The sequence below is a fragment of the Pagrus pagrus genome (genome assembly GCF_965226575.1).
Source record: "Pagrus pagrus genome assembly, chromosome: 19".
Taxonomy (NCBI): Eukaryota; Metazoa; Chordata; class Actinopteri; order Spariformes; family Sparidae; genus Pagrus; species Pagrus pagrus.
The window spans coordinates 14,897,661-14,915,653 of NC_140203.1; the positions used below are offsets into that span (position 1 = coordinate 14,897,661).

Here is a 17,993-nt window from a genome sequence, read left to right on the forward strand (position 1 = left end):
AGACCAAAAGCAGGGGGAAACAGCCTGGCTCTGTCCAAAGGTAAGAAAATCAGCGTATCAGCACGTCGTTGCTCCGCAAGGTGTTCCCCATGTTCCAGTCTTTATGCTAAGCTACGCTAACCGGCTGCTGTCTGTAGCTTAGTGTTTAGTGTACAGACATGCGAGTGGTATCAATCTTTGCCTGTAACTCTTGGCAAGAAAGCCAAGAAGTGTATTTCCCAAAATGTTGAACCAAACTTTCAATACTTTACAGCTATTCTAGCCATGAAGATTCAGTGGGTTCTGAACAAAAAGCCTGATAACAAATAATAAATCAAAGATTGTTGCTGTGCAATAAATAATGAGATCAGTTGACAGTATACACTCTCTGCAGCTCTGAACAACGAATTCAACCTTGAACAGAAGAGAAATAACAGAAAATAGACACAGAATGAAACATTTGAAAATGAATCTTCAACCATGTGAGGCTGAAGGAGAGCTTTGGTGATGTCAGACAAATATCATTTGAAAGGTTTTACAAAAACTCAATGGAGCTCAACCAACCATTGGACAAGATATTGGGTCCTCTCATCCAATGGCTGCGCCTCACAGCCGTAACCATGGAGACGTCATCGAGGGGGTTATCTCTCGCTGGTTAGATGACCAAGATGTGTTGAAGGGACCGCGTAACTGGCACGGCATTTGACCAGCATGTTGATGGAAAAAACTATAGTATTTTTTCTTTTCTATACCTTTTTTTATCCCCTTAGTCTTTTATCTATGTATTTATTTGTACCTGTGATCCTTACAGCAAATCTTTAAATCTAGCTGGAAGGATAGTTTTGAGCCCAAGGTTTAGCGGCTCTGTTGGTGATCCTTGTTTGAAAGCCGTGCAAAGATGTGAAAAAAAAAACCAAAACACAAATACAGCACATGTATGTACTAAAATAATGGAACAATAACAACATTAAACAAATTGACAGTGAGGTTTTAATTCAGTCCTTATTGTTTTGACTGCTGTGCACCACAGGATCTGTTTGCCTTTGACATGTTAACAGAGGACACTAACCTCTGTCAAGGCAAGAAAATACAGGGATTTAGCTGAAGTCTATGTAGAAGCAACATTTTTTGTCTTTTGGGCCTTTTAATGCCATTTGAATTCACCTCCAACAATGTACTGAGCTCTGGAAGTGTTGCTGCAGAGAGGCTGCACTCGGCCTGTGTTCATCTTCATATATACTTTGGGCGATATCTCTGATAGCTTTGGGAAACCTGCCAAATATTAATCCACGTCAGGTAATGAGATCGTGCAGCTGAATGCAAGATGCAGGATCTGAAAAGAGCTTTCTAAATTCATCCTTTGTCTCCCCGCCTTTCTCTCTGAATATCTATAAGCCGAGGGTCAAAAGGATGTAACGAGACGCACAGAGGTACAAGGAGAGATTGAAATTCCACCTGTGTGCATGCATGAGGGTGGAATATTAAAGGTAAATGTACGTTTAGGGCACAGTATCATATGCAGGTTGAATGCTATAAACTGCTATAAAAAACCAAACAAACCAAACTGGGAACTACCTCATCAGCTGATGTACCAGATAAACACCAGGCAGTGTTCAGCTTTCATATGAGATAAACTTTATTCATTTTGCCAACATTATTATTTATTTATTCCTATACATCCTTCACACAGCTCACATTATTATTTTCATTTTTTTTTTATACAGAGAATGTGTGTGTTGTGTGTGTCATGTTGCAAAGGCTATCGTCTTCCTACAAAGAATAAACACAATAAAAACAAAAGGCTGATATAGACTCAGAGAATGAGGTCACAATTCACAGTACAAATCCTTCAAGTTTTTGTTAATCTCTTAAGAACTTAAACCTGCAGTATTTTTTTTTCATATTCATAAAAGTTTCTGAAACAGTAATAAAACAAAACAAAAAGCAAAAAAGCGCTTTGATAAATCTTCAGCTCGAGTCCTTAATCCTTTCCCCGTCACTGATATCGTAGAAAAAAAACGACTGAGTTTCCCTTCTAGAAAAAAGCGAATTGTATGGTTTGGAAAAATCATTTGGTACGTATGAAAAGGTGTTTGGTATGTATGAAAAGGTGTTTGGTATGTATGAAAAAGCGTCTGGTATGTGTGTCTCCTGTGCTAAAAGAAGTGGTAGTGGGGGACGGGGTAGGTGGGCACTTTCATGACAGGCAACAGAAGCATTCTCTTGGGCAAACCTAGAGGGGAGACATGAGAAGAGCACAGCTCTGCATGAGTCCAGGGCAACAAATAACCATGTTGTTCTCTGCTCACTACACTGCACACTACGCTACATCTACGACCAAACACCCCTCGCACTGCACAAACAAGGCTCCCAAAGGGGGGGGCGTAAGTGTGTGAGAACAAGCAGGAATGTGACACCCTTCATCGGTGGTTAGAGGAACCGAGAAGGAGAGAGATTCAGAGTTAAAAAGAAGAAAACAAATGATCAAAGATAATGATTCATTTCGGTTTATCATAACTCGGGTCTTACGTCTCAATCTTTCCTTATACAAACATTGTACTCGTCAAGTTTATTGCTGAGATGTGGGAAAATGGTGACTTTGCTACGGCAACGACTGAAGCATGAGCGGTCAGACGATCAGACACAGAACTCAAGCCAACACTTTAGCCAGATAATGTGCCACGTTGTCGGAGGTACGACTGATAATAATCCTACGCTGCATAGGAAAACTGTGAGCAAGCACAGCAGCACAGCTTAAAATTTAAGCATGCGCCTGAGCTTTTTCTTTCAAATGAGCTGGCTAATCTTTTGTTTTTGATGTCACCACATTAGCAGATCTCAGCAGATAACCTGAGTACAATGTTATTATTACGGATATGAACAGCAAAAATACATATTTAGGACCCAAGTTGTAATGAACTGGAATAATCCTTTAAAGGAGACGGTTGAGCAGGAGAAGTAGTTGTTTTTATTGTCCCGTGATGCGAAAGGAATGGGTCTCAAAGGGCTTCGTGCTCCCTGTTCTATGATATAATCTTCTGCGTTATATGATCTAATGTTGTGTTTTACAAGATGTATAATGTTCTATGATATACAGTGCCTATAAAAAAGTATTCACCCCCTTGTTTTCCCATTTTATTGCTTTTATAAATGGAATCATGACATATTGTGTCGTGTTCTATGATACAATGTTCAATAATATATATATATTATATAATGTCCTATGATAAAATGACATGTGTGCTATGATTCTATGTTCTATGATAAAATGACTGTCCTGATAATGTTTAGTGTTTTACAGTATGATATGCTTTATAATGTTCTGTGTCCTATGATGTTATATTCTGTTTTCCACAGAATGTTCTAGCGAGCCCAGCAGCACTCTTGAAAGTGTTTGCCAACAAAGAAAGCCCAAAGCAGCGTTGACTGCCAGAGCACAGTGAAAAAGCAGGAAACAGGATGAAAGCTTTGCATCCCAAAGATAAAGGAGTCATTCCCAATGTTTTCATGTGCCTTTTTTCTCCCTTCTGATTGAAATGTAAGCCACAGTGGGGTCTAAAAAAGACTTTTCTCCCTCCCATTCTGGCAATAAACGCCAGTAAAAGTGTATTTAATATTTTACAGTGTAAAAAAGTTCTCCTTCCTGACTTGCAGCCTATTTCTATATCTCATTGTTATTCTTCTCTTCATCTGCAGATCAACTGGACGATGAGATTTCCACCTTGACTCACCTTAACACCAGGTGTATCTAATATTCTGTAGAGATTCTAGTTTTCATTTCTAACTTTACTTTTTCAAATAACCTGATCTGAACCTGACTTCCTACCTACTTGTGGGAGGTTACAGCTTAGGGTCAGCTGACCTCACCAAGATCGCCCACCAGGATACGTGACATGTACTGATGACTAACGAGGCAGAGATGAACACTCTCTCAAATATTCTGTATGTTATGGCCACTGACAAACCTTAAAAATAACAAGTATAAAATAATAAAAAGTAAGTGAGTATTTCAGTTAGCGCCATGGTCGCAATCACATGTGAACACGTGTGGATGCCAGGGACTGAAACTAAAGACCTCAAATAAACGCAGCGTTTCCTGCTCCACCGTAACCAGAAAAACTAAGGCTCACTTCATATTCAGGGCTGTTGGGGTCTCAGGGGGGTACTGAACGTCTGCCTGGGGCCCCGGACCAGTTTCTCCTCTCACATAAGACCCATTCAAGCCCCGAGCTGTATGATGAACAGAGAGGCCTCCCAATGCTACATGCATGCACACACTACATAAGGCTGAGTCTGTTGAGATAAATATGACTGTGTGTGACACAGGAACATATAGCGACCCATGTTTTTTAAGGTCAGGGGCTAGTATAGATTACTATCATTCCTGAGAGAGCCCAGTGAGGACAGCAGCGGTAACATGACGGGAGCAGCGCTGCAGTGGCAAAGCCTCCCTGCCACCCTGTCTTAAATAACGGAGGGTAAAGTGAGGAGCTCACACTATGAGTCCTGCTAATCTAACTAAACATATATGAAGATGAAGACAGCAGAGGCAGTGTGTGCGGGTTAATATAAATCCAGGAGAGCTTGTGTAGTTAGATAGACAGCTGTTCTAGGAATTGAAGTGCAGGTGTGTATATCATCATGATTATGAGACTGAAATCAGCTCTTTAGCGACAGAGTGGTGAGCCAACCATACAAGACGAGGGAGTGACAACAAGCAGATTAACAAACAAGTGTCGAGCGGACAATTAGCCAAAGTAGAGACAGATTTGCTTGGAGCACGCCACAAAGAGGTTTAAGCTTATTTAATTATGACTGAAATTCAGTGCCAAACCCTAAAAATGGGATTAGAAAGGGATCAAGTTTTAAATAGCTTTCAGAAAACTGAAGCAAAAAGGAGTGGAGAAGAAGAGCTGGAGGTTAACAGTTATGGCATGTTCAGTTGGGGAGCAGAGAAGGTGGAGGAAGGTTATAGGCAGGGAGAAGAGAGGAGCACGTACCGTATGCAGGAGCAGCTGCTGCAGCTGGGCTGTAGCCATACGGTGTCCCGAAGCCTGTTGGGGAAGAGGTTTCAGGGTCAAAATCAATTGCAGGCTTGTTTAATTCCCGGCTGCATTTTCAACATCTTTAGTAAACTTTTTTTTTTTTAAGTGTTTTTGGCCGTGCTGCACTTTAACAGACAGCTGTGCGTTCAGGGGAAGAGATCTGAGAGGAAGCTACACTTACTTACAAGATCAACCTGAACGCGCAAAAATAAAAGTACATTCACAAAATTTAGATTTTCTGCATGATTCTCTGTAAGTGCTGTCCATTATTGAACACTCAGACTGCCGTACATCAATGTTACTACTGTCCCCTGTACAGTTTGTTGCTTTAGGGTATTTCTGAATATTTCCAATACAGTTGCAGGGTGGAAATGGAAGCTTATTTTTGCTTTAAAGCAGAAGAAAATGTCAGCGCTATGAAGCCAGCAGTAAAATAAAATGCCGATCCTGCAGAAGCAACCAGATTAGATACAAAAATAAACCAAATACTGTAAAGAACACAAATTCTAAAAGACTAAATCGACCCACACCCGCCAAAATAAAAACAAAAAAATGGGAAAATTAAAAATTTACCTGGTGTGACGTATCCAGGTGCAGCTGCACTGACGAAGGCTCCTCTCGCGAGTGCTGCTCTTCCTCTTCCTCTGGCTACCTGAGCTGCTACTGCTGAGGCTGCTGCTGCCGCGGCCAGGGCTCCTTTAGTCTGAACACAGCACATTTTACATGATTAGTGTGTCTCAAACATTCAGGATGCAGAGGTACACACAGTATTCCTGTGTCTGCATAGACGTGGTGCGCATAAATGAGGCATTAAAGCACACACACAGTCCAAGACAAAACCTGAATGCATTATGGGCCACATTGTTCACAAATCTGTTCGCACAGGCTCATTGACAACATAAGTAGAAGAGGGATGATCTGACAGGTGTGACATATTGATCTGATTAGACACTTGTTAAACGCGGTGTCATTGATTACTGACGCGTGAACAAAGTGGACAAATTGCTACAAGGCTATACAGAGCTGATACTGATCAGAAGAGATGCTTAAGTCTGCACTGACAGTTTGGCTGTCAAGGAAAACAGATTACTACTGTATGATGTATGTGGTTTCATTGTGTGTGTGTGCATGCACGCTCCCCAGACTGCACTCTGTGTCTGGTATGTGCTGTATGCGTGTCTCCGTACCTGAGGCAATATTTTCTTCTTCTTGTTTGCAGCTGCATTGGGACCAGAGAAGAGTTTTTCCAGAGCTGCCAGAGCAGCGCTGGCCTTTGCTACTTTTTTGTTGGGGCCTGCCCCACGAAACTTCTGCCCATCGACCTCCACCTGATGTGCACACAGACACACAAATACACTTATCAGTCATCAGTAACTCAGCCAGCGAGTCTGGCTGAACAGGACAGCTTGTTTAGCGATGCCCTGCTGTCAAGCAGGCCTGCTAATCAATCAGCAGAGCGCTGGAGCAGCCAGGCATGTCGGAAAACAACACATCCCACAGAGAACAGGCCTGCTGCAGGAACCAGGTTGAGTGATTGACTTTACCGGTGATCAGCCGGTTTCTGTGTGTGTGTGTGTGTGGCTTAGTCTCTGTTTTCTATATTTTTATGTATTTTATTATAGAGATTTTCATTATATGTCACAGCTCCCCACTTTCATACATGTGTAAATGTTTTTTTTTTTTTTTGGGCCTTTTCATGGCTTTACTGATAGGACAGCTTGAGAGATGACAGGAAGTGGGACGAGGGGGGGGTGGGGGGGTGGGGTGACATGCAGCAAAGTGCCGCAGGTCGGTTTCTCACCTCCATAACAAAGCGTTTGTCATGGCTGCCTCCACTTTCAGAGATGAGTTCGTATTTGAGGCCTCGTCTCTTTTCGTTTAGCTCCATGACGGGGTTCTTCCCACTCGCCGTCAGTATGGGACCCTGAGTTCGCACCTGGGGAGTGAAAAGATTATTAGAGTAATTTATTTGAAAACATCTTCATAGCTTTCTTCGTAAGTGCACAGTGGACAGTTTGGATACACGTTATGTCCTTAAACTACAGTTAATGTCACATTCTTAACTATTTAAGATAAACATTTCTTACACTTACGACTTCACACACTATGTAGAAATTGGCATTTTGTGCGATATGGCGCCCCCCACAGTTTCTGCATGTAACACGGCTTCCTTAAATACAAATCCTAGGCTTGTAACAATTTGTCAGATGTAGTGTAGGTGCTAACTACAAACAAAACTCATTCCTTCACAACAATGTTAAGTCTTGAAAACTTGTATCTTGAAGTGAACATGTATGTAACGCTATGATCCTCCCCTCTACATAGTGCAGAAACAAGTGATGGGGGGGCGGAGTGGCTGAGACAGAGACACCATTCACCCTATTACAAGACACTGTACCATCAACATGATTTTGAAGCTGTTATTTTCAAGTCAAAAAGTGACATAACGTTGCTTTAATAAAAGCATTTGAACTGAGTGTACGCATTTCTGTATCAGCACGTTTCCCCACCTCCAGTGTGTTGGAACTGTCCGAGGAGTGTGTTGGGTTATTGCTAGTGTGTGATGACGTCTCGCTCTTCCCCTCGCCGTCCGACTTCTCGTCTGAACTCATGGGGTCCAGGTCTGAGTCGAAACCTGTCGGGTAGCCCATCGCCTGGAGAACCTAGAGAGGGAAGATGATGATACAGTTGGGATAACACAACTTGGGAGCAGACAAACGGCAAAACAAAAGACACTAAAGATAAAATGATGAGACCAAAAGTAGGGTTACACTCAAGAGCAAGTAAGAATAAAGCTGAAATTCTGAACTCGCCACATGTTTGCGAGTTGCAGACTACAACGAGGACAGTAGAGGATCCAGAGGTGGCCTTGTAAAATCCAGATTTGAAATGAAAAATGTTCTCAGTCAACCAGGTAACATCTTACATCCTTTATTTTCTATTTATTTTCCATTTTCTTTTCAACAAGCTCTCTAAATCTGATGGGATAGATTTTGCAATATGAAAACAGTTTCACACTGATACATTAATGATTCTTTGTGTGTGTTTCAAACACTTTATCAGCATCATCAGCCACAAAGGTAGAGATCTGCTACCCAGGGAATTATGAATAGAAAACAACCAAAACAGCTATTGTGCCAGTCTAAATGACTATAGTTTAACAAAATATACGCCCAGAAGCAGCAATACTGCAGCCTGCTGCAAGTACTAACATGATAGAGTTCAGCCAAACTCACACAATGGTTACAATAAAACCATTAGCATACATAATGAGCCACATGAGCCTACTGTGTCCTCGACAGCGCAGAGAGCAGCAAAATGATTCATTCATTCATTCATAAATAATGTAGGCAGAAGAGAAAAAGAGAATTTTTTGACCCAAATGGATGATTGTGTTACATTGAGAGAAACTGAGGGGGAGAAACACAGGGTGAGAAGGTGAGATCAGAAGGTGAGTACAGGAGAGAGAAAGAAAGTGAGTGAGGAGGAGAATGCAAAAGGGGGAGCGAGATGGGCAGAAAGAGCCTTTTATGGGAATGGAGCGGATAGCGGATTATCCCGGCTCTGTGCTCTGGAGAGCCTCTTTGTTCACAACCACTTTGGGATTACATGGATTTGCCCACCTCCATCCCTCCTAACACACAAACACACGCACGCACACACACACACGCACTAATAGACAAAAACATTCTTATAGATACACACAGGTTTGGCTGCGGCTAGAGCTTCGAAAGTTCTTCAGGTAGCCAAAAAAGAAAAAAAAATCTTGTCTCTTCTATATAATTGTGTGTCTTTTATCATTTTGCCGTCCTGTATACATCCTAATTATGGAAACAACCTAATAAGCACACACCTGCTAAACTTTTCTGTCTTACCTTGACGGCGACGTGGAGCTTGGCGGTCTTCTTGGAGGATCCCGATGCTTCGTAAACGGTACCGTCCAGATCCACAGACATGGTGAAGACCGGAGCGTGAACCGGGCCCGACTGGGACAGCAGGCGATACTGCAGCCCCGGCCGGATCTGGTTCAACCGCATCAGGGCATTCATTGGCTGGTTGGAGTCTATGGCTTTACTGTCTAGGACTAATGCAGAAAAATGGGGAGAGGTATGGTTAAAGTAGAAATATAGCAGATTAGGATATATTTAATAAATGTTGGTAGGGGGTGTATATAGGACAGACTGGGCCATTTTGGAGATACTGTATTTAATAAATCGTATTTTCTTAAGGTTCTCTGCTCCCTTGCTGGTTGTTTTCATGATGAATAAAAGGGGCTTCTCTATTTTCTCTCTCTTTCAATCACTTTGCTCCAGTTTGCCAATATCTAAAAATGCCTCTCTGTCTCCATTAGTGGTGGTTTATCTTCTACTTGTATGAAGAAAGAGATGGGGATGGTTGGGTGGCCTACTAAAACGTGAACAATCAATACTATTGATTTGCCTCCACAGGATGGAAGAAAGATGGAAGGGAGAAAAGCAGACGGGGAAGAAAGCAAACAAAATAGAGACAAGGGAGACGCTTGGCTGAGGCATCTCAAAGCATTGTGCAGCTTCATTTTCAGTGCTTTGGAGATGAAACTAAAAAGATATTTATTCTCATCCTTGCATTTCCTTTCTCTCCATTCTTAAAATAGATTGGGGTGAATGAGCAGTGAACATCGTGATGCCATCGCCTTTCTTTCCTCCTTTCTTCTTGTACCTTTCCTCAGATTCCTCTTCATCTTCTTGATGAGGTCCTTGTCATCCATCGCTCCATCCTCGTACGGCCTCTTCAGACCTAATCCTGGGAAAAAGTAAGAGAGAGACACAGGGGGAGACACAGAACGATGAGAAGGGATGCTAATCAATCACCGACTTCAAGAGATGTTTATGTGAACACGCACCAAAACCACTTGTGTGCGACAGAGAGAAAGGGGAGGCAGAGTCGCAGAAAACAAGCAATATACGAGGACAAGCATAAAGATGGATAAACTGGCAGACAAGATAAACAGGGCAGACAGGCGGAGCAGCAAACAGTCAAACAACGAGGACGACATATAAGCTCCTTTCTAACATGCACCTTAATCTGTAAATGCTCTGGCAATTATCCATGTCAGAGTCATGAGGGACCGTAAAGGCTCGAGTCGGTTTTCCATGAAAGTCTCTTTGAAAATTTGCCAACTTTCTCTCGTGTGAACAAAAGCAGAAACATCTCCGTATAAAGCATTCGCAAGTTAACAAGACTGAGCTGAAACTGACACTGAAAAAAAATTACAACATAAAAGGGAGGCAAAATATCAAAAAACATCATATCTCATCGTTTTTGTGATGTTTAACAAGTCAGCAGTATTGACGGTGCTGTCAGCGCTGGTGTGTAGAAAAAGCAAAGGTCACGTCATGTGTGACCCTGATAACTGGAGTCAGTAACGCTGACAGACCGAAAAGACAAGCCTTCACACAGTGTGTAAAATAGATACATACAGACTGAGAGCCTAAACAGACTGCCAAAGACAGAAAGACATGTGGAGGTAGACAGAGCAGACAGGCAGTGAGACAGGTACACACACCTTCTTTATCAGACCAGGGGTATTTCTGTGATGGTTTATTTGAGGGAAGAGGCTCCATCTCCAACACCTTGTAGATCTGTCCGAATGCCATGAGTCTGAGGGCGTGCTGTTGAATGCAAAACACACACACACACACACACACAAAGGAAAAGAAAGAAGCTAAGAAGATATATTCAAACTGTACTGAGTATGGACATTAACAGAGTAGAGTTGAGACATTAAAGGTTCTTTTGCAGTTTTGTACATCCAGGTTTGGATTTCCCATAATGCAACTTGATAGCATTTGTCTGAGACCTCCTCTGCCTCCTAAGTACCCACTTCTCTCAAACTCAAGCAAATCCAACTGCAGCTGCTACATGAATATACATGAAGTTGATCTTCCAAATATGGTGAGTGTGGGGTTTATAGGCTGATTAGGTCACAGAAGAGGCTAAAAACAAATTTTTTATTGTCAGAAATATTGTAGCTGGGGGTTAGAAGTTGTGGCTGTTAACAAAAGCCCTAGACGTGCTGGTATTCACTGTGTAACTGCCTATCTGGGGGAAACTTATATTCATTCTGACCAGTTTATGAAATGGCCAATCACCAAAATAGCTTGCAAAATAAACATTTATGTATAAACATATATTTAGCAGCAAACAATTCCTTCACTCGTTTGGCATAATAGCTATAAAATTTTATCAAATCATGCCGTTTTCATAAACCATTTCATTTGTATTGATTCATCAATTTTGCAGAAGACGAAGAAGAAGAGGAAGAAGAAACAGACGAAGATAACTTGATCAATACCCTCATTACTTGTGGTCAAAGTCATATTGTTGTGCTTTAAACACATTGAGTAGGTTATTTTTTATTTCTTTGTCACATAGTTGTTAAAATTGCAACCTTTGACCCCTTGACTCTGTAGCTTATTTACTTCTTCAGCTGCTAAGAGATGGCCGTGGTTTCTAGAGTATGCAAGACTGCAGTTGAAACTTTCTCTTTAACCTCCACACTCTCAGTTTGCAACACAGACTTTCTGTTCTCGAGCTCAAGCCAAGAAACTTTGAAAGTTTAAATTAAGTTGTAAACGTTATCCTGAAGCATTTTATTCTCTAGCTGACTCACTTGAGATTGAATCAATTAAAGTTATAATACAGACCAATTCAAAGAAAGCAATGCACTTTGATTAGTTAAGTGAATGCCCAACAGTTTTCTACTTATATCAAAGATAGATTTCTACAGACATACAGTCTCATATTCTGTTTTTACTAATGCAGCTTGTTAAGTCTGGTTGAAGAACTGAGACAAACAAGATGTTAAACTAGAATATTCAGGCTTATGTTAAGATATTCATCTTCAAAAATATTAGGTCAGACTATCTACAAACATAGAAGCGCATTGGCAAACTTCTATACCTGCATGTACAGAAACTGGTACATTAATATCGGCAAGATCTGAGCATTAATGGACGTCTACGCATATCCATACAAACTTGAGTTATCTTGCAACAGACAGCATCAACTTTGCACATACTACACTGACCAGTGTGTCTGTGTGTTTATCACTCTCGACTTACTGTACACATCCTCAACCTACACAAACAATCAGAAAGGTAACCAGAATGGCACATAGTGGCTCTGCTAATACAAATCCATTAGGAGGGTAGAGTGTCTCAGATATTCATGAGGCTCGGCGTAGCTCATTGACAGAACAGCTCCCTCTCTCCTATCTGCTCTTGTATCTGCTCCAATACAATTATCCCCATTGACATTCCAGCCTCGTTCAGGCTGCCTTCAAAGGAAATGGACGGCAGGATTCACTAAGCCATGCGGCTCAGAGGCTGCCCTGCTCAGTCGAGTGTGTGTGTGAAGAAGGACAAGGCGCACACACGCACACAAAAACTGTCCTCAGGGTGTCAGAGATGGATTTATGGCCTTCAATGGCAATAGTTTCCCACACCAATCATTAAAATTCAGCACCATGCAGCTCCTCCTGCATGTGCACGCTCACACAAGTGTGTGTGAATGCAGATTGTGTGCCGGTTGGGGCGGTGATGGGGGCTTTCTGTCTGGTAATAGGCGTGTTGCTTACTGATCCCCACACACTGACAGCTCAGGGCGAGTACAGCTGGGTGATAACAACAGTGTCTTTAGGCTGACGTGTGTGTGTGTGTGTGTGTACCTGTGCGCTGTAGGTAATGGCCTCAGCCTGCTGGTCGGTCATGTTGGCTAGTGTGTTTGTTGGCTCTTTCTCACATGGGTCGTGTAAACCTGGACCACCTGGGGGAAGTGACAAAGGATGACACACACACACACACACACACACACACACACACAGACAGTCGTTGTCACTTTATGTACTGACACTGCAGCTCAGCAACATTTAATTAGGCCTCACTGTCAGAAAATAAGCGACAATGGAAATACTGACTATTAAGATGGACGACAGCAGTACTAGGAAGATTGAACTGGCCAAAGTCATTGTGAGTTCTTCAAACCAGTTAATTAATGTAAAAGCCTCAAACTCTGATTGTGTCACATTTTTCTTAAATTTCAATACTGTGGATGAGTAAATATTCTGAGTCATACATTTTTCCCTGAAATTAAAGTTTGCTATTAATCATTCACCAGTCTGGGTTCTTAAACTATTTCACTATTCTACTTAAACTGAACTTTCACTCTTGAATAACTGAATTTTCTCCAAGGATGCACAACATTGTGTAAAGAAACCCTTCAGCTGCTCCTAATTAAGATGCTCTCGTAATAATGGCTTGCTTCAGACAGCTGTGCTGTGCTGGGTCATTGATAATGTCTCGACCGCTCATAGAGGAATGGCTCTAAAATGTGCCTCGCTGTATCTGCTCATCTACCAAAATTTAGCATGTTCCTTAGCTCCGCTCAGCAATGGCAAGAATTTGAATGTTAAAATCTTCCCACTATGTTTATTCATGCATGCACCATGGCTCCGTACCTGGTAGCAGAATGCCTGAGGCCAGACACTCCATGACTCGACGCAGCGCTTCTCCAGCCCCAAGAGGTCTGTTGCAGGTGGCAATTGCCTTCTCGCAGATAAGCTCTAAGGGCTGCAAGAAGACACACACATCACAGGTATGAACAGACGAACATGCAATTGTATAACAGGGCTGCATGAAATGGTAAAAAAAAAAAATCATATTGACGTTGTTTTTCTAAGATACTACGATTGTGATAAGATTCATGACAAGCAAGAATTATGATTTTTGCAGCATAATTTTCATTTTTACTGAAAAGAAATATCAAACTCATGATGATGTGACACCTGTTGGGGTCTGTAACAACAAATAAACATGTTATGTTACATCTGAATAGTACTTGGCCATGATGCTATTCCGATAATATTTCAGTTAACTATTCAGCCCGACTGTAAAGACAATATGATTAACTCCATCAACACATATGGTATAGGAGGTATGTAGATATCATTCTCACTAAACATAATGAATGTAAAAAGTATAACAACACATTTTATAATGTAAACCATCATAGAAATATCAATATTCCATTACAGCATGGAGATGGAGGGCATTTTGTAATAATGCACAATTGCACATAACATCATTAACATCTATACATATTCAAGGTGGTTGAACACCTTTCTTTTTATTTCTTGCATTAGCTCTCAAACACAAGTAATTACAGCCAAAGACTCACCCATCCCTTGAGAGGTTCCCAGACAGGGTGTCTATTGCACATGTCTCTAAGTATCCTGAGAACGATAACGCAGGACTTGAGCCCGTTCACTCGAGCCTGGGAGAGACAGACGGATGGATAGGATGGAGAGAAGAGGGAAAGACGGAGGGGGTTGCGAGATTAAAACAGAAAGAGGGTGGGAAGGGACAAATTGAGCACAGGAGGAGTGATATTTGTGCAAACACATACAGATAACAGCCTGCTTTACACCACAAAGCCACATAATGAAGTGATTGTATCTGTCTTAAACTCCCCATGAGCTCCCCATTTAGTTTACTGAACATGTTTTACTAAAAATGTTGTCTGTCTCCACAAAAATAGCTACATTCTGAACTTGTACAATTTGTTTTTTTTGTCAGTAAGGTAAGTGAGTTGGGAGATAGATGGGGAAGGGTATGGGGGGGGAATCAAAAGGGAAGCATTGACATACTGTACAGAGCAGGCAGGTTCACATAATAGCCAAAAAGAAAAACAAGTATCAACCATTGCTTTTGTAGCCTTACGATACTTCTTATATTTATCTTTTTTCCAGTTCATATATAGGTGTGTGGAGTGCACCATCGTACACTATCTAGCATAAAAATACACTTTCTTTTGAAAATCTGATTTGTAATATTTAGCATTTTTTGTTCATGATGTTGTAAAGCAACATCCTGCAAACTGAACTGGAGATGAGAAAGAATAACAACATATGTTGATCAGCCGCATTGCCATGAATTATAGGATCAGCTGTAATAATTCTAACAAAAAGTCATGTCAGTAAAAATGCTAATTTGTCCACACTTGTATCTGGTCTTGATTAGTCTAAACTGTGGGCATAATAAGCACCACAGCGTCATCTGACAGTGAGTGATTTCCCTCTGGATGAATCGTCAGGCTACAATAAGCATCGGGCAGGAAGACAGGAAGTGAGTGGGTGCCGACCTGGAACCACTTGGCGTGTCGTAGCGCTGCCAGGGCCAACAGACATCTGTGTCTATCCAGCACCTCCCCCTCCTCCTCCTCCTCCTCCTCCTCAGTCTCCACTCTGTGCGCAGCAGCACCCAACACTGCCACAAAACAATAACAACCCAATATAGAGAACGTAAAACACACACACATCATGGTCTGAGTGTGTGTGTTTGATTTTTTTTTTTTTGCGCGTGTGAATGTATGCAGTCACACGTGAAAATTTGCGTGTGAATGCAGACATTCACACACACATGCATGGATACTTTGGTACATACAAGGTGCTTTTCATGCCATAAAGTTGTTTCTCTCCTTGTAGAAACTCTCTACAGGTCACAGAACTGCGATGAATGCTCGTAAAAACGTCCTCACTCTTTAAACGGTGTGTCATTTTCAACACTGTGATCAGTCTAACATGTGTTAACTGCATCACATGTTGACATCCTTATCACGTGGTAACACAGGATGAACTGTCCCTCGTATTGTTGAAAATTACACACACTATTCAACAGTGATTTAGTAGTTCACATCCATCCAGTCACTGTTAAAAAAAAAACAGTGAAAGGGAGAGCAACCGGGGCGACAAGGGAAGATACAACTTTGTGGAATGGAGAGCCCCCCACAGACATACACCAAACAAATACCGAAGGAGTGTTTGATTTAATGTGTGGGCATTGTTGGGACACATTTCACTGTGCCCAGCAAGGTAAATCAATCTCTCCTTCATGTATTTGAAAAGGATTTCATTTATTTTGATCCAGTCTGCGCCAGGCAGGAGTCAAAATAGGTGTTTATTTTTCATCTGGATTACTTAAGGTGCACTTGATTGCACAGAGTCGTGGAGAAATGGTGCAGAGAAAAGCAATTCAACACCCTGTCTGGGCAAACATAGAATCAAGCGCTCCTAAAGTAGAACTGAAAAGGAAAAAAAAAGAAAAAATTCTAAGATAGTTTGACCCAGTCTCAGACAAACACAACACAGGAGGGATCAAGGCAGGGTTTAGTCAGAGCATCGTGGTTGGTAAAAGAGGAGCATTCTTACGCTTTTATATGTGAGCGTTTGATTCATGCCGCCCGACACACCAGGCTGGTTGAGTTACTACACTCTCACCCATTCTGCTACTTAAGAATCAGCACGAGGCCAATGATATGCAAGGCGAGCTGAATCAAACGCAGCTGTGTATGAATGAGTGCAGTTACGTGGGGTTTCCAAAGAGGGTTTATTGTGTGTGGGACCTACTGGAAGTGATATGAGACACACCTAAGAGTCCTTTGGGTGTCTATGAAACACAACTAGGTAAATATTTTCCTCATCACTCTCCCGTGAAAAGAAAAGCCTTCCCTCAAGAGGTATTTTGCTGAAATGTCAGATGTGTCTAATGTGTGGTAGCACCACAAGGAGCATCTATCTCTCATTATCCCTGAACTCATCTGGCTGTTATCCTGATGCATGCAGTGATGTGTGTTTGTGTTTCCATGTGATGTATAATGGTGTTTTTCAAGGTCTGTCAGAGTGATCCCAGCTGCATGTGGGACCGCTCTGCGGCTGGTGGATCATTATAGTCTTTCTTCCTCCCACCATTCTCTCAAACGCTCCGCTGGCCTCTCCCTCACTTCGCGCTGTTCTTTTATCATTATCGCCGTCTGTGTCGTCTGATTTAAAAAATTCCCTTTGCTATACTGTCTCCTCTAATTTACTGTCACAGCACCCGTCCTCCCTTTGTGACCACACAGAGCAGCGAGCTGTATCTAAGCTTAAAGGACCATAACATGCAATATGTATGCATACATACAACTCATATTTAATAAAGTAGCCACTGAAACATTCTGCACACATGAGAATTGTAAAGCAGAAGTGGATTCTTTTACACTTATTAAAGGTTTGTGTCTCTCTGAGATTTTACAGATCTAATAAATTGCTAATAAAGTCCTGACCAGGCAGGAGTAGCTATAAAGATGTATCTGCATATCTGTAAAAGACTCTCATTTCGCAGCAGTACAGTAGATATGAGCTTCTTCCCCCCGACCTAGAGCCTACAACAGCCAATGAGTTATTTTGTAGACAAGTTACCCACTCTCTCTTCTTTTTCCTCTCTCCTGAGCCACTTACACGCCAGCCTCCAGATGACTGTTGCATCATGTAGACAATGAGATTTCAAATCCTCTTTGAATAGGCTGTTATTCCACCTAAGTACTTGTTTTTGAGGTCACAAAATTGCATTTTTTTGCCAGCTGTGTGAATATTTCCTTAGAAAAAGTTGTGTTAGGTGTTCCATTTGAGTGAATTTGATATTAACTTTGAACTTTGACCAAGTAAGACTATATGATATGGACCCATCGTGTTTTCCAGCTAGTAGGGGCAGTTACAGGTCATCTGCAGGCGTATTTTTGAGTAAAAAAAAAAATCAGGTGAGGAAAATAAATAAATGATTTATAAATAATTCAGTGTGTTCAAAGTCCTATGGATTAATGCCAGAAGCACTTAGAGTAAAACAAAAAAATCAGCTTACAAACTTTCAAAAAGAGTCCAAAACCATAGTTGTACTCCAAATGGTTATAGTTTTACATTTACTTTGGGCGAAACTAGGATAGGCATTTTAGGATAATTTTACATACATTTCCAGAACAGGTTAATTTGACAAACATCATATAAGTTATTCATTGCATGATTAAAACCAGATCAGAAAATAATTTGTCTCTCACCATTAAATAGCTTATTTCCAAAATAAGGTCCCATGGTGGTCCAGGACTTTGCGAGAGCTAGAG

General features: G+C 41.5%; 1 protein-coding gene across 3 annotated transcripts in view; it reads right to left on the reverse strand.

The window, feature by feature from the left end:
- Window positions 1-17,993, reverse strand: part of strbp (spermatid perinuclear RNA binding protein) — an 86,481-nt gene that overhangs the window by 7,573 nt on the left and 60,915 nt on the right. For 2 of the 3 annotated variants that reach the window (XM_084383303.1, XM_084383302.1), the window contains exons 7-18: window positions 15,204-15,328; window positions 14,241-14,336; window positions 13,522-13,633; window positions 12,733-12,830; window positions 10,570-10,675; window positions 9,723-9,806; window positions 8,900-9,108; window positions 7,535-7,687; window positions 6,826-6,960; window positions 6,212-6,352; window positions 5,598-5,727; window positions 4,980-5,033 (exon numbers count right to left, since the gene is read on the reverse strand). In XM_084383303.1, the coding sequence (XP_084239429.1) occupies window positions 4,980-5,033; window positions 5,598-5,727; window positions 6,212-6,352; window positions 6,826-6,960; window positions 7,535-7,687; window positions 8,900-9,108; window positions 9,723-9,806; window positions 10,570-10,675; window positions 12,733-12,830; window positions 13,522-13,633; window positions 14,241-14,336; window positions 15,204-15,328 (1,443 nt within the window). Of the gene's footprint in view, window positions 1-1,591; window positions 2,213-4,979; window positions 5,034-5,597; window positions 5,728-6,211; window positions 6,353-6,825; window positions 6,961-7,534; window positions 7,688-8,899; window positions 9,109-9,722; window positions 9,807-10,569; window positions 10,676-12,732; window positions 12,831-13,521; window positions 13,634-14,240; window positions 14,337-15,203; window positions 15,329-17,993 lie in introns of those variants that run through there. The other variant, XM_084383304.1, reaches the window with a different exon arrangement.